This window comes from Lissotriton vulgaris, chromosome 6, assembly GCF_964263255.1.
Source record: "Lissotriton vulgaris chromosome 6, aLisVul1.2, whole genome shotgun sequence".
Taxonomy (NCBI): Eukaryota; Metazoa; Chordata; class Amphibia; order Caudata; family Salamandridae; genus Lissotriton; species Lissotriton vulgaris.
Window position 1 is genome coordinate 161298275 of NC_141694.1, and position 17010 is coordinate 161315284.

Genomic DNA, 17010 nt, shown 5'->3' on the forward strand with positions numbered 1-17010 from the left:
ACCCTTAAGGATGTGAAGGAATAACATCCGTTAGTTTGCCAGGAGACAGAAATTGGAAAATTAGAATGGCAGTCTAGATTAAATATGGTTTTAACTATGCAGCAAACTACCTTTCTAAAGTCAGGGGATAGAGTCTGTCTATGAAGCTAGAAATGAGGCATTGTGACCATCCGTTGAACTATTCGAGAGCTGGTACGGACACATTTTGAGTAGGCTAAAGATACGAGAAGGCACATAGGCTTGAATCGGATTGAAACATATTTTGGATCTTTGCTAACCAAAGACAGACACAAGGTGAAATTGGGATCCTCTTCCTGGAGATCAGCAGCGCATCCCCTGGCATGTCAATTGATTCAGCATTATCACTGGATATCTTTAAATTATTTACGCATCCCTTGGTGACCCCCATTAACAACCACAGTGCCAGCAGTGCTTAATTTGTGCCTGTGGTTGCAAGTGATGGAAACCAGCACTGATTTTTGGGACCAGATCTTATGTTTCATCTTCAGACTTCAGACCAGAGCAAGAGCGAAAAAGGCAGACAAGGAGGAAGATAAAGATATGAAAATAGTGACAAAAGGAAGAAAATGGGACTAAACATGTATTCATATACAAAGGTTGTCGTGTTGTTCCTCATGAAAGAGAGAAATAGAGATACAGTCTACAATGCAAGTGGATTAGAACAGGGTAGCCTGATGGTCACCCTGGGAATCCATTTTGTTGGATTTAATACCCTCACACACCCTTTCAGGTGTCATGCTTCATCATTTGGGCCTGCTCCTCGTTGGGTCGGCGGTGCAATACCCAACGGGCAACACCTCATAGAGGGGCTCTTTAGCGGAGATCTTTTTCCAACTGCTGTATGGATGAAGTGCGGGTATGGGGCCATAATTTAGGGTAGACGGGATTTTGTAAATTAAAATAAAGCTAGTGGTACCGGGAATGCTTTATTCAGAAGGGCCACTGCTTTAGTTAAAAATTATTTCCTAGAGGAGAGTAGTGGAAAGTGATGTTTCCCGCTCTCATCTGGAATTTATTGCAGTCCGGTCAACATGTTTCTCGCTACTCTAAATTTTGTTGAGCAATTCTTCAGGACCAGGGGGACTAGTTAGCAATTATCTAGAAATGTATGTAACTGTCTACACTGTTACCACGGAGTATGGTGTATGTAAGCTCGTATGGCTACCACACTAGTGGGTGAAGGGAAGAACAATATTATATTACCCTTCTTCAGGTGTGATTGTTAATACCTGTTGGAGGAAAAGGGGAGAGCATATCACAAACAATTTGTAAAACGTTGCATTATTGACTGTAATACTTGTGTGTTCCGCATGCCGATGTGAGTCATGCGTGTCATAACATTGTTACACAAGTGTGTCAAGCACTCTCAAACGTGGGATTTCAGTGGGAGTGACATGTGAAGGAAAAGACCTTGCAATTAAAAGTGAAAACCCACTTGGTCTTCATTGCACGCAGTTATTCACAACTCAACTAAAGTTAAAAACAATCAGACAACGACAGTGTCCAGCGGGTAAAGCTTCAGGGAGTTCTTCTACCACAATGCTATATAGAGGAAGAGATCTCAATGGTATGTACAGAAAAACATAGACTGAATGGTAGTAGCAATCTAATGTTGATGTCCTACGAATATATACATAGACTATCATGCAGTTATTGTTTAATGGTAGTGTAGTGATTAATCCAGGAATGTCAGTCATAATGGCTTGGTTTGGGGTTTGGAATATAAATCCCCTAAAATAAGTGTGTCTAGAGGGCTATGAAACTTTACAGGGTGTGGTCTAAGTCCTCTAAGTAATATTTATGGCTTAGGAGCCCAAGGGGTAGGTGGGGTCAGCTCTTTATAAGTAGATAGGTTGAATCTGGCTCCTGATATTTAGCGCGGTCGAGTGTGGACTAACAAGTCAGACACAGACCGTTTCCCAGGTAAATAGAGTGCCTGATTGTAGATTTCGGTAAAGCACAAAGTGCATGGTCTCAGGCTGGGATTTTTAGAATCCCGTTCCTTTCCGATTCGGAGTGCGGTAGGCTTTATTGAGTTGTATGCCTGGTTATAGAGTCCTCAGAAGCGCGACGTGCAGGGCATCTCACCGGCACCCCGGTGACGTTTCGGAGAGCGGTAAATGTCCCGCCGGCACACGCCTAACAATGACTATGGCATTATGTTTGGGCTCAGGTAAATAGAGTGCCTGATACGTGCACGGTCCCAGGCCGGAATTTTGGAATCCCGTTTCTGTCCGATTCGGAGTGCGGTAAGCGTTACTAAAAGTGTTGTGCCTGGTTAAAGAGTCCTCAGAAGCGCAACGTGCAGGGCATCTCGCCGGCACTCCGGAAGCGTTTGGGAGCGCGGTAGATGTTCCGCCCGCACACGCCTACCGATATCTATGGCATTACGTTTAGGCTCATGCAGCGTTAGTATTAAATGCCGACTGGATACAGTTTGCTTGGCGTGCACGTTAAAACATTATGCTGCGTGACTATATTGTGCTTAGGGCACATTGTTAGGGTAACTGCCACTTACTTGGTAATATCCTGAGCTGCATGACAAGCACCTACCCATCGCCGCTGGAACCGGGTGGAGGCAGTGGGAGGAGTTGCTTTCATTTTTAAGGGAAAAGGGACCACGAACCCGATTGGTTGGTGATATTAGCGGCCATATTGTAGTGGTTAGTGGTAGTGAACTAAATGTATTCTAACGCTCAAGGGATCTGTTCAGTAGGGCGTAGTATACAAATATTGGAAGCTGGCGTATTATTAAACCAAATTATGAATAATATAATTATGCCCAAGTTCGGGAATTAGTGCTATTTATTCATGTCATAGACTATTATGCCAACTAGGACCAAATAATGTAATTGTATTAAATCAAACACGGTCGTTTGTTTATTTAACTGTTTGACAAGTAGAGATGCCTGTTCAATTTGGTTGTGGGTGCTAACACACTGTTGATAGAGTGTATCTAGTATTAAGTCTTGCAGTCGGAACTGCCTCGGCCATCTTGGAGTGGTGTTGATATATTATGGGAGTCCTACTGCTGAGGTGTATTACCTCTTATTGGAAGGGTATTATTGAATAGCACCCTATAGTTAGTATCACATCTGTGGACTTCCAGGGTGGTGGGGGTTACATCAAGGTTGTGTACTAGGAGTTTGTTTCCCTAGGACTTTGGGAGAAGGTGTTGCTTATTGGATATTTAGTCAGTGTACGCCTAGTGATGACTGTGAGTTCAGCGATCATGTCAGAGGCTTGCCCTGGGTATATCTTCATTCAGCCCCTTGCTGTCGGAGGATAATCTGTGGATCCAACTCTGTTCTTTATAGAACAGCCCTTCCTTCGATGTCTGTTGACTCGCTTCTAGGATAAGCCATTGGAGGGAATCTGGTGTGTGTTGCATTTCTAAAAAATGCCTGCACATCTTGGTGTTGCTTTTTTTACACCTGAAGTTGCTTCGGTGTTCAGAAATCCTAGTATTTACCTTGCGTGTCGTCATACCTATGTAATATAGGTTGCAAGGACATATGATCAGGTAAATGCAATTTGTGCTATTACAGTTTGTGTGGCCTCTCATTTCCCACTTGAATGTATCAGATAAGGTGATGTATTTGTATTTTTTAGTGAGCGGGCACGCAGCACAACCACCACAAGGATAGTGTCCAGTGACTGGTGGCAGGTTCCATAGTCTTACTTGTCGATTGGGTTCATTTTTTGTCTTGGGTCTGGTGTGAATGAGGATGTCTTTCATGTTCCTAGACCTTTTGAAGGCGAACCTAGGTTGGTCTATGTTAAGAGTGCCTGTGTTGAGAATAGACCAATGTCGTTTCACAATTTTCCTTATTTGGTTGGATACTGGTGTGAAAGTTGTCACGCATGTCATAGGTTGATCAGTTGTGGGACTTCTTTCTCTTGGTTCAATTAGGCTCTCCCTGTTATTATTCTGTGCTCTTTTTAAGCTTCTTCTTATATCTCTAGTGGGATATCCTCTTTCTCTCAGGTTCCTTGAAAGGATAGCAGATTCAGTTTTGTAATTGGCCATGGTACTGCAATTACGCCGTATCCTGAGGAATTGCCCAAACGGTAAGTTGGATCGTAGGGCTCTTGGATGATGGCTGTGGTAATGGAGCAAGCTATTGCGGTCCGTACTTTTCTTGAATTAAGTAGTAGTACTGAGGGATCCCCCTTCTATACTTATTTTTAGGTCAAGGAATGCTATGTGATGTCTTGAGACCGTTATGGTAAAGGACAGATATGGATTGAGACCATTTATCCATTCAAAAAAATCTTTGTATGAGTCTTCGTTTCCTGAACAAAAAATCAGGATATCGTCTATGTAACGTTTCCATAACTTTATGGTCTCATGGAAGGGATTAGTCAAAGACGATATGTGGGTCTCTTCAAAACTGGCCATGTACAGGCATGCTATACTAGGGGCTACCGTGCTCCCCATGCAAGTTCCCTGTATTTGATGGTAGTAGGTTCCCTTGAATTCAAAATAGTTCTCAGTAAGAACTTTTTCTGCACATTCCATTACAAAGCTGATGGGCGTTGCAGACGCCCATTCAGTTTTTTCGAGAACAGTTGCCATAACACCTAGGGAGGCCCTCTGAGGGATGTTGGTGTAGAGGGCCTCAACATCTAGGGTTATGAGGAAGTTAATGGGTTCAGGCTCACCATATTCCTGTAGTAGACGTAGTAGATCTGTAGTATCCTGAATATAGGAGGGTATTTGTTTTACAAGGGGTTGTAAAAAGTGGTCGCAAAATTTTGAAAGAGGTTCCAATACTGAGTCTATCCCTGAGGCTATAGGGCGACCCGGTACTGGCGTGACCCCGTTGTGTATTTTGGCCAGCGTATAAAAATACGGGACCCTCGGGTTCTTTTTCACTAGAAAGTCCGCCTCCTTTTTACTAAGCCAGCCGTGACATTCCGCTGACTCCACCATGCTCACAATTGATAGTGTGAGTCGTTCTGTTGGGTTTTGGGTGATGGCTTTGTAGTATTTTGTGTCATCGAGTTGCCTTTGACACTCTATCTCATAATCCACCGTGTCCATTATTACAGTAGTGCCCCCCTTGTCAGCTTGTTTAATTGTTATCAACGGGTCGTTGGATAAAGTGTCAAGAATGTTCCTTTCTTCTTTAGACATATTGCTATGTGTCGAGAGATTTGTTACATTGTTGATGTCTCTCAAGACTGCTTGTTCAAAAGTAAGTACTTCACTGGGCACCATGCCACTATGGGGGGTAAAGGTAGAGGCATTGTGTAGCCCGGAGTCATCGATGGGTTTGTGTGGTTTCCCGTCGAAGAAGGCGTGCAGTCTTATTTTTCTGAAGAATTTTTGTAATTCGACAGTTTGGAGAAAGTTATCAGTTCTAGGTGTTGGGACAAAGCCCAGCCCTTTTTGGAGGACCTTTTCTTGGTCCTCTGTTAGCTGGAGTGAGGAGAGGTTGACTACGAGACTCATTTTTTGCTCGTTTTGATCCGGGTGTCCATCCCTTGAGGTGTCGTGTCCTCCCATTGCACCCGTTTGTCGGTTGCATTCCCTATCTTTCGCCCTCGCCCTCTGCCCCAGCCTCTGTCTACAAAAGGCCGATTACCTTGGGGGGCAAATTGAGGAGGGTACTGTGGTCCAAATTGTGGAATGGCATGTGGGAATTGTGGATACTGCCAAATTGGGTGTCCTGGGAAAGGTAACTGTGGAGGGGGCTGTGAATATTGTCCCTGTCTCCCACCTCTTCCACCCCGTCATGGACTGGCTTGCCATTCGTCCCCACTGGAGTTGCTGTCGCTATAGGACCCTCTTCTTGAGGAGTTGTTGCTAGAATCGGAGAGGTATCCTGAACCCAAAGGGGTATAGTCTTTTTTAAGGTACGGGTATACTTTCTCCTTGTCAAAACGGTCAATATCCTTTTGTAATTTACTGACTTTTTGTTACATCAGATAGTCCTTGTGTTCACTGATTTCTTTGTTGATTTCTGCCAGTTTTGTTTTGAAACCTGGATTGTTCCCTGCGTTCTTCAGTGTTGCTTCTAATGCCTGGATTTTTTCTAACAAGGCATCGGCCAAGAGTTTGGAAGTATTGACAATTAAGATCAATAAGTCAAGTGTGCACTTCCAGGATACCTGGGACCATTCGACCTTGAATTGACCGTCTTCCCAGAATATCCGGGGGAAGTTTTTAACAATCAATCCATTTGGGGCAATTTTGGCCTTGAAATATTCTGCCATTAAAGCGCCATGTAAGCTGACCCTTATCCACTCTCTCTTGAGGTCAGAGAGTGTTTTCCAGTCAGCAGTATTGCTTCCTGTTGCTGTGTCGTTATCCAAGTTTAAAATAGAGGGAGTTCTGAGGATAGCTGCGGCATCATCCTCGCCAAAACTCAGTCCTTGTCCTTCCATATTGAATGGGGGTGGACTGAGATGGGATGTTGATTGGAAATCCAAGCCTGGCTGGTTTTGGCTAGGCAAAGGAAGTAGATAGGGGGACAGAACTAATCTTACCCACCAATTAGAGACACTCCTACGGGTATCAAAAGGAAGGAGTAGGGGGCGGTTACTGCCCTCACCGGAGAGAAGAACTCCCCGAAGCTTTACCCGCTGGACACTGTCGTTGTCTGATTGTTTTTAACTTTAGGTGAGTTGTGAATAACTGCGTGCAATGAAGACCAAGTGGGTTTTCACTTTTAATTGCAAGGTCTTTTCCTTCACATGTCACTCCCACTGAAATCCCACGTTTGAGAGTGCTTGACACACTTGTGTAACAATGTTATGACACGCATGACTCACATCGGCATGCGGAACACACAAGTATTACAGTCAATAATGCAACGTTTTACAAATTGTTTGTGATATGCTCTCCCCTTTTCCTCCAACAGGTATTAACAAACACAAGCTGAAGAAGGGTAATATAATATTGTTCTTCCCTTCACCCACTAGTGTGGTAGCCATACGAGCTTACATACACCATACTCTGTGGTAACAGTGTAGACAGTTACATACATTTCTAGATACTTGCTAACTAGTCCCCCTGGTCCTGAAGAATCGCTCAACAAAATTTAGAGTAGCGAGAAACATGTTGACCGGACTGCAATAAATTCCAGATGAGAGCGGGAAACATCACTTTCCACTACTCTCCTCTAGGAAATCATTTTTAACTAAAGCAGTGGCCCTTCTGAATAAAACATTCCCGGTACCACTAGCTTTATTTTAATTTACAAAATCCCGTCTACCCTAAATTCTGGCCCCATACCCGCACTTCATCCATACGGCAGTTGGAAAAAGATCTCCGCTAAAGAGCCCCTCTATGAGGTGTTGCCCGTTGGGTATTGCACCGCCGACCCAACGAGGAGCAGGCCCAAATGATGAAGCATGACACCTGAAAGGGTGTGTGAGGGCATTAAATCCAACAACATGGATTCCCAGGGTGACCATCAGGCTACCCTGTTCTAATCCACTTGCATTGTAGACTGTATCTCTATTTCTCTCTTTCATGAGGAACAACACGACAACCTTTGTATATACGTATAATTTGGGCACGTCGTGTGTGGACCTTCTGCTCCGGTGAGAGCAGTAACCGCCCCCTACTCCTTCCTTTTGATACCAACTAAACATGTATTTTCAAAATCACTAGAGTTGGATTTAGTGTGCTCCTGTATGTAAACAAAGGGTGTTTACATGCATTTAATGTGCATATGCTATTTATCATGCGAAAAGCCTACCCTACTGTCTTTACAGATGTTAGGAAAAAGTAGCAACAAATGTTTGCAGTATTAATGTATGAAGGAGCTTAAGAACTGAATTTGTGTGAAGGCTGGGTGCACATCTCAAATATTAGATAGTCCCTCGTGCATCCCAATAGTAACGTTTCACGAAAGGTGTAATTAAATGTCAATAGCAAAAGGTGACAGAGTAAGACTTCTGTGGTGAAGCCAAAGCCCACTTAATGTATATATGAAAGGAATTATAGCAATATGTATTACATAGAGAACAGCTGCTATACCAATCCAGCCTAAAAAGAACCCACAAAAGTGAACTAAAGAGAAAGGTGTTGCAGTGGGATGAAAGACAGAGAAATGGGCTAGAATCAAGACTATGCTTCCTTGGTATTCGGACGACACCAATATTCAGCATCACAAGCCGCTGGTTTCTAAGGAAACTTTGGGCCCATGAATTTACATGTTAGCAAATTAGGCATTAATATTGGTACTTTGTGTCACTATTTCTATGGTGCAGGCCTACAACGGGAGAATAGTTTTTCTTACATGTTAGTTGTATCTTTAGTTGGACTTAGCCTTTTTTCAAAGCCATCCCCAAACTCATTGCCTTCAGCCTCCTATTTTCTGAACCAATTTTTCTTGGCCTTTAGGACTCTGCGCACTTTGCCAGTGCTAACCAGTGGAAATTTCTTGTGCTGTCTCCTTGAAAGTTGATAAGATTGGCTTATACTGAATTGGTACATTTAATTTACTACTAAGTCCCTACTAAAGTGGAACTATATGTTATATGTGCCCAGGAACTCTAAGTTAAATCCTACTAGAGGGCCTGCTGCACTCATTGTGCCACCCAAATAGGTAGCCCTTTAAACCTGTCTCAGGCCTGCCATTGCATCCTGTTTGTGTAGCTTTGAACCAACATATCAACATGGCCAAATAAACCTTTTGCCAGGCCCAACCTTATTTTTAATTGCATATATGTCATCCTAGAGTAGGCCCTAAATGGCACGGAGAACATGGTGCAGTTTATTTAAAAAGTTTTACATGTCCTTGTAGTGAAACACTCCTAAATCAGTTTTTTACTACTGCAAGACCAACCTCTCCCATAGGATAACATTGGGTTAACTTCTTACATTTAATAAGTGATAACTTTCAATTGGGAGGAGCTGGGAATATCGAGTTTGGTGTCTAAAGAATTATATTTAAAAGCCCGCTTTAATGGTAAAGTCAGATTCTTTTCACAATTCTGAAAATGCCACTTTTAGAAAGCTGAAAGCAATATTTGAAAGTGTATAATAGCTGCGAATTATTTAACAACAGTTCTAATTCAAATATTCAATGAATCAAAAAATTTAATTGTCCAATCTTCAAATCATAAAGTTGCTGTGGATCTGCTTTTATTCTTGATAGTTGCAGATGCGATTCATAACATGACAACTGATATTGCTTTTCATCAGCTTAAACAGTGATTTTAAAAGTCCCAATGCATTTTGGGCTATTAAGAAAAGCCCGTCATCAGGGGAATCTGAAAGGTATTAATACATTAATACTGTCAGAAACCTGCTAGCCTCTGCAGGAGTGATGTCTGATCCCCAAGTGGTGCCTCTCAGGCCCTGGACACTTGGTGTGGTTTCAGTTGAGCTGCCTTGAGGTTTTTGGGGGATTTCATGAACGTGAATATGCTTGTTGGTACCAAAACCTTGTTGCTTGCATCCATCACCAAAGCGAAGATCTGGCAAAGCAACGCTTTGTGCTACAGCATCGACCGCTCACAGGGAACGTCAATGCCAAGTGCCATTAAGGACCGTCAACAACACCAACAGGAGCTTAACACTCATGCGACGACAGTCCGCGACACCCTGCCTGCTCTTCACATTCCTTCGATGGATATCCACGATGTTCTCTCTGTGCCTCGTGGCCAGTTCCACCGTGAATAGAACCTGTTGCTCTGGACTTGAAGGTAACTCTTTTAGCACAACTAACCTGGTCCCTGTAGCCAGCAGCACTCCATTGCGGTCGGCCTGAACCTGTGACTTTCACTTGGTCTGGCAAAACCAGATAGCTGTGGTTGGTGCCTTGTGATTTCAGGCACTATTTTCACTTAAATCTTCTAAAATTGCATATCTCTCTTTCTACTAATAGGATTTTTTTTGTTTTGGGTTAAAAAATTTTATTATATTCCGCTCTATTTTTCTAAGATGATGTAGGAATTTGTATGTGTTTTGTTACTGTTTTGAGTGCTGTATAAATACTTTACACATTGCCTCTAAGTTAAGCCTGATTGTTCCATGCCAAGCTACCAGAGGTTGAGCACAGTAACCATATTTCTTACAGTTTCCATATATGTTTATGGATGATATGATATGAAAAAGATGTTCATATATGTGAGATCACTGTCTTCCATAAATCTTTCCTGCCTTCCGGCCTGTTTTTGTACCTGACCAGTTTGTGCACTGGTTTACTGTTAACTGCTAGATTTGGGATTAGATTTGCGGGAGTTGTCAGGCTGTTGTCCACTATCCAAGTATTATTGAAGTGTCTCTAGGGTTTATCGGTGTCTTTACCATCGACATGGCCTTGTCTGCCAGAGAATCGAATTTTAATGTAGTTCGATTTATGGGGTTATTTCTACATGTGAAGAGCATTTGCAAATTAAACTCCACATTCAGCAATAATGAACTTTTCGATGAAAACAGTGTTGCAATATGCTTCAACGTGTCATTGTGTGAGCCAACAGTTCCCTAAAAGCAATATTAATCCTCAATGCCTGTGAAACAAGAAGAATATTTACTTACGCCTATAACGAGCAATGGTAGGAAAAGTCTCTTACCTAATGGAAGTTGTAAGTGGCCACCATAGCTGAACCATAGTGCAGGAATATCGGCTAAATAATGAACCTGTGTTGCTAATTCGTATGATGGATGAACGTTTCTCATCTTAATGGAAACAAACATGTTTGAAGAAAAATGGAAAGCTTTCTCTTCCAGTATTACATTTAAGCTTCCTGCAAATATTGAACTTTGCTTCGCCGTTTCCCATTTCAATAATGGTTTGAGTGCATTAAGTGCGCTCCTCCTGTATGACGCTATTTACTTCATATGTGACCAAAATGTTGTTATTTTTCTCATTACAGGCTCACACAACGTTAGCTTTTCTGTGTTCAACATTGGAAAGTAAGTGGAACATTCTAATAAAGAACGATTGTGAGATTTATTGAAGGTCCCGAATTTTCTCTAATAGCCTCCGAGGTCATATTGAACACTTTGGGCGACATTTACAAGAAGTGGCGGAATTCTGCGTGAAAGCAGCGATCCGCCACTTCTCAGTGTGCCCTCCTTCTGACACCAATGATGCATCATATTTACAATATGACGCATCATGTCGCAAGGAAGGACAGATACGTCAGCCCAACGCAACTCCAGCAATGTTCCTTTCGCATGGGGCAAGCCCCATGTGAAAGGGCCTGCGTCACCCTTACGCCTGCTGTGAGGGAGGTGTTAGGTTGTGACACATTGCCGTCCTAGAAGTGACGCAGCAAAATCTCATAGATTTCGCTGCGCCACTCCTAGGACTTTTTCTTGCGGGGGAACGCCCACCCTGCATACATTACACCTGACGCAGGTATAATGTAGCGCAGGGGCTTACAAAGTGATGCCTAGATGTGTAACTTCATAAATATTGCGCAACATGGCGCATTATTTACATCACTGCTGCGTCACTAAAAGTGACACAACGGCGGTGCAAAACTGGCGCAAGGGGCTCATAAATAAGCCCCTTTGGGTTTCTGGAGGGTGGATGAGAGTCTGGGATGGTATAGCTCCTCTAGGGTGCGCCATTGGCTTGAGAGGTGGGTTGTCTGCGTGTTCGAAGGTTACCAGCACTCCAGGCACAGGCACACTTCCACCTGCACTTTGAGGTGGTCCTTTGACTCCTCGGGACAACTTTACCCTCCGCTCAAGCAGGGAATGGCATCAAAGGGCGTGATTGCACACAGTAAGAGTGTCTGATTTCTCAAAAGGAGCAAGGTAAGCTAAGCCTTTTCAGTGTTAAAGCCGTTTTTTGTCCATTTGTTTTTTATCAGATTCACACACACACACACACAGTTTCAAAATATTTTTAAGATTGGGCACGAGGGACTACATGATCTACAGTTCTATTTTTTTGATGCAACAAAAATACATAGCAGCAGTTTTTGTATTTGTTCTTTTAATATATGAGAGAGAAAGCCGACAGTGCTCCGAGATCTTTCTTCGTATATGTTCAAACTTCCTAAGATCTCCCTCTTTAGGAGTTCAACAATAATTGACAGACCGATCTTGTATGTGCATCTTCGATCATTTAAAAAAAAAACACATTCATTATTCCAGCTTCTTGCAAGATTCACATAGATCTTTCTATCATGCAAAACCCTGCAGCCCTGCTAACTGCATACCAATATCTGATACAATAATACTAACGTGGCTGTTCCATAGCAGGTGCATTATCCTGCCAAGGCATCTTACTGGTATTTGACCTGATTTGAAGCCTGCAGAGCATAAACGTTTATTCAAAGGGGCAAGACCAGCTGAAGTGACATTACAGAACCTTTGACCTCAATGACATCACAGGAAGAGACAGCATTGGACCTTTGACCCTGAATCCCATTTAGTGATGCCACATGACATTGATCCTGATGACATCACAATAATTGATGTCACCGAAGCCTAGTCTATACCTAGGGAAAGCATATTGATAAACGACAGGAGATTTGCAAAAAATACATTTAGGACACAGTTGTGGACATGCATCTGGTATTTATCCTTATGGACCACATATTGAATACGATCTATGTTATTGGTTGATTTACTACTTGCGATTGGTAACAAGTTTTGATTCATGATCACTTCTAAAGATCGGTCACACTATGTTGTTCAAAAACATTAGTAGGCATGGCTAGAGAATGCTTTATCTTTTTCACCTCCCTCATGTAATGAAATACAAATAGGAAATAGAAAGCCCAAATACATACATTCAGAGAGGGACTTTGGGTCAGCTCTCCTTACCCGCTTCTGTGCTGAACAGTCAGTCACATTTTGCTTCCACTGTAGTGAATAGCATGGAACAATTGGTGAGCCAACTTCAGCAAATCGCTGCCATCAGCTCTGAGTGCCGGCATTTTGCTGCATATGGCATGGAAAGAGCCTATGAGGGACCTATGGCAGGCTGGTGGGGAGCAGCAAAAATTCAATCAATGAATTCAACAATTGCAGCACAAATTGCAGAAAAGAAAATAGAGTGATGCTTTCCCTGTAAAGTCCAAATCCCAAATGACCAAGTGCTGAACAAAGCAGAGGGAGGAGTCTTCAAGACAAGAAGCAGAAGTTGCGACTGTATGGACAGTAGCCCATCAGTCTCAATGGCACTTTCTTCCAGTTAAGTGGAGTATTGTGGCTCACTGGTTAGAGGCTGCAGACCCAGAAGCAGAGGTCAGCCCGGGACCAGGGTTCAATTCCCGACGCGGCAGGGTGTTGGGCCAATGTCAGTGGACTCGATAAATCTCGCCTTTGGTGCCACTCTAACCATGGGTTCCACTCAGCAACTCTGGGCAATAGCTTGCTTAATCTCCACAAACGGCCCAATCAATGCCGGGGATGCCTGGTTTCACCTTGTGGGTGCCCAATAGGGACCATCTCACAGGGAAAGCCAGGACGGGTTCCCCAGCGTTATACAGTGCCAGGAAAACTACGGGTAGCAGTGCGCTTTACAAGCTAACAAATTAAAATGAATTTAAATTAATTAAAAAACAACTAATGCATTTCATGCTTAAACAATTACCAGAATAATCAATTCGGGTAAAAATGTATCTCAAAGGTTTTGAGTTGTTTTTCCATTTGCTCATGTTACAAGAACTGTCTCTTGTAGTTCCACAGTCAAAATTACCCAAATGTTCCATTGTTGACCTCCTGGGTTAAAAGTGAAGGTGCCATTCGTGGTTGGGTCGATTGTGTTTTTTACTGTGTAGTTACAACTTTTCCCAAGCCTACTTGAAACAGGTGCTATGGGTAACCATGAAGGAGTAAACCACCAGAAAAGGTTAGTGATAGTTGAATCGTTGGTGTCCAGATATGCTCTGACTGACAACTTTAAAGGGGACTATTTGATCATGATTGGCTGGCTACAAAATGAGCAAAATGTTGTGGCAGCCAGTATAGTCACAATATAAATTGTTTGTTGGTGGCAACATATTGGTTTTAGGAATTGTGTTGTGTTCCAAGGTGATTTTACTCAGTGAAAAATACTTATCCTGTGCTGGGATTTGATGAACCATGACTGAGAGCAAACTGTTTTCTCTCAATGATATTCTCATAGAGGTTATGGAAGGTTCTTCAGAAGCTAAAATGAGAGCACATGTTCTATACATTCGCACTATGTTGCTCAGCCGTGTGAGAACTAAGTCTGAAATTCTGAGTAAAACATGTACTTGTAACATCAGTAGCAGCCTGTCAGTTGATTCCCCAGTGCTCTACTACAGCTTCTCCACAGTGTCATTATGAACAACTAGAGTGCTAATGTTCTATAAGTATGACAAAAATGTGGCACACCCGAACGCCATCTTGATCCAATCATAGCTACAAAAATGAAAGCATTTCCTACAGAGGATACTGCAGCAAATATAGAGATGAGGGTTTTTTTTCATCAAACAAATCACGGTTAATTCTCTAAAAGGCTTAAATGAGGACCCATTATTTTTTTATGAGTTCTCAAATATATTCCTCATCCATGTCCGTACAATATTATGAAATGCAGAGTGAAACACGTACTTCCAACACCAGAAGCAGTCCATCACTTAACTCCCTAGTAATCAGCACCAGCCTCAGCACAGAGTTCTAATGAACAAGTAAAGCACTAACATTTTGTATTCAAGACAAAACTGAGGCATTCCTGAACGCCCTTTGGTTGGAATAGTAGCTGTTTTATTTAAAATCTCTTCTGAAGGGCAGGCTCCAGTAAATGAGTATTGAGATGTTAGTACAGGTATGAAAGCAGCAGATTCAAAATTTGAGGGGAGGTTCAATTTAGTAATTTGAGGTTCAATGCATTTTTTAAACTGCTAAAATAGTCAAAATAGTCAAAAAGGAATATTTCTGCATCACTACATAATCATCCTTTTCATATCTGTTTACGCATGCTACTCATTTACTCATTCACCTAATAAACTAAAGGTCAAAGTGACGCTATAGTTGTGTGTTGAAATGAAACATGATTGAATGTTAAAAAACCCCAAACCACTGAAATACACCAGTTATAGTTTACTCCGTTAACTATACCTTGTGTCCCCATCACTCACCGCTTATGACCTCACATATTAGATTACTCATGACATGTTAAAGTATATAATTGATATCCCTCTTTAGATTTTCAAATTACAAATGAGTACTGCTGTCCTCAAGGTAACATGTGAGATCATAAGCAGTGCATTAGGGAGCGCAGATTCTCTTATCTCTGTCGTAATTCTCTTGATTGCTCTCTTGTACACTGATACAGATATATGCGTGCATATGGATGTTTCTTTATCACTGGACTTTTCATTACCTGCCCTCTGCTCTCTTTTTCCTGTTTTTCTGTAGTTATTTTTTATTTTCCCCTGCCATTTCACCCTCCTCTCCTGGTTACATCCTTCCATTCTCAACCTTACTTTCACAGAGAGACTCTAGTCTAGGGGAACTTTTTGCCTGCCCTCTCTACACCAGCAACAATGACAAGTACAGTGTGCATCTTTGTTTCTTATTGCTACTGGGGGAATGTCACTGTGTTTGCTCATGTCAAACAGCAGGCTATACCTAAACAGCTACTGCTGTACAATGCTTACACTAGAGAATATCCATTGCGGGTCGCTTGGGCCCCCTGGAGCATAACAGGGAACATTGGAGCCTTTGCTACATCTCCAGAACAACCATAATGTACTACATCTCTCCAAGCTCAAAATTGTCTAATGAAAGCAAGATTTATAAATTTACAATGCTGTTCCAATTCTTGTAGCTACCTCATGAGTCATCAACTTCCCTGTTTCCTCATTTGTTGACTGCATCCATCATGCAAGGAATAAGTATCACAAAGGGAAATCTCAGTAACTCTTCCAACCTCTTTTGTTGCAGAGCTGCGGTGACAAAGGATGCCTGGTTGATCAGTGCAAAACAGGAATTGTTCTTGTATCAAACCCACCCAGGTACTGTGCATCTGCACCAGCTGTTGTCCTTAGTTTCTTTCTGAATTTTGAAGAATATGAAACTTGATGCGGTCTTGGGTTAGTTTTGTCATTTCTTAACTTCTGAGCTCTTTAAACAAGGGAACCAACGTTACCCTCAAGAATGAACTCAAAGTCCGACTCTCTCATTTCCAGACACTATTTATGGGTAACTACAGGTTAATATTACAGCTAATGGGTTGCTAACTGGATGTTCTATTGTAACTGTTATTATCTGGCTTAATGTCTAACCCAGGGGTTGTTTACCGTTTGATCTGCAACTCACATCCGAAACATTGCTTAAAGCCAGGGAAACCAAGCCTAAGCAATTACGACAAATTGAAACTCAAAACAGTGCACGGAAATGTAGTGTCTTGCAAATTAGAAACAATGGAACCCCTTTGGCTGCAGATGGACTCCGTAGAACAGTGACATAAGTGTTAGAGCGGAATGCACTGAACGCTGATTTAGAATGTTGCGTTTACAGTTGCACTCAGACAAATAAAAATGTGTAATACTAAGCTTAGTGTGTGATGCACTCGTTTGCGGGTACCCAGGCTGGGAAGAATGCTACTTAAGGTACAGAAACAAGCATACAGCAAACATGCATCAGTTGGTGCTGCCAATGGTCTATGCTAGATTCTGTTTGCTGTCATTGATCTGCTCCCACAAATCAAGGTAAGGTTGCCAACTTAACTTTTAGCATCCAAATTTCAACTTCTTTCATATTTGCAGAGTATTCTAAACTTGTACATATTTCATTTTTGAAACCTTTCCATGGCCTTCTTAGCACTTGGATGTTGTAGACATAGAGATATTAGCTGGCTGGACTTTTGACTTTGCCTCACCTTTTTATGTTCTGATTATATATGCCGCTAAATGTTGCATAATACAAAACAAACCATAAAATACATTGAGGAATTTATTATAATCATTTTTTCAACAATGTATTATTATTAAATATGTATTTATTGATTTCATATATACCCTCACAAACATTGTCTTGGCCTTCTCCAACAACTAGTCCACATCCTAAAATATGACCCATCTATTGAAGGA

At 42.0% G+C, this 17010-nt stretch overlaps 1 protein-coding gene across 1 annotated transcript in view; it reads left to right on the plus strand.

Moving 5' to 3' along the window:
* PKHD1 (PKHD1 ciliary IPT domain containing fibrocystin/polyductin) overlaps positions 1 to 17010 on the plus strand; it is a 2083594-nt gene that overhangs the window by 311747 nt on the left and 1754837 nt on the right. Inside the window, exons 10-11 of the mRNA XM_086926200.1 lie at positions 10861 to 10900; positions 15863 to 15933. Of these exons, the coding sequence (XP_086782326.1) occupies positions 10861 to 10900; positions 15863 to 15933 (111 nt within the window). The remainder of the gene's footprint in view (positions 1 to 10860; positions 10901 to 15862; positions 15934 to 17010) is intronic.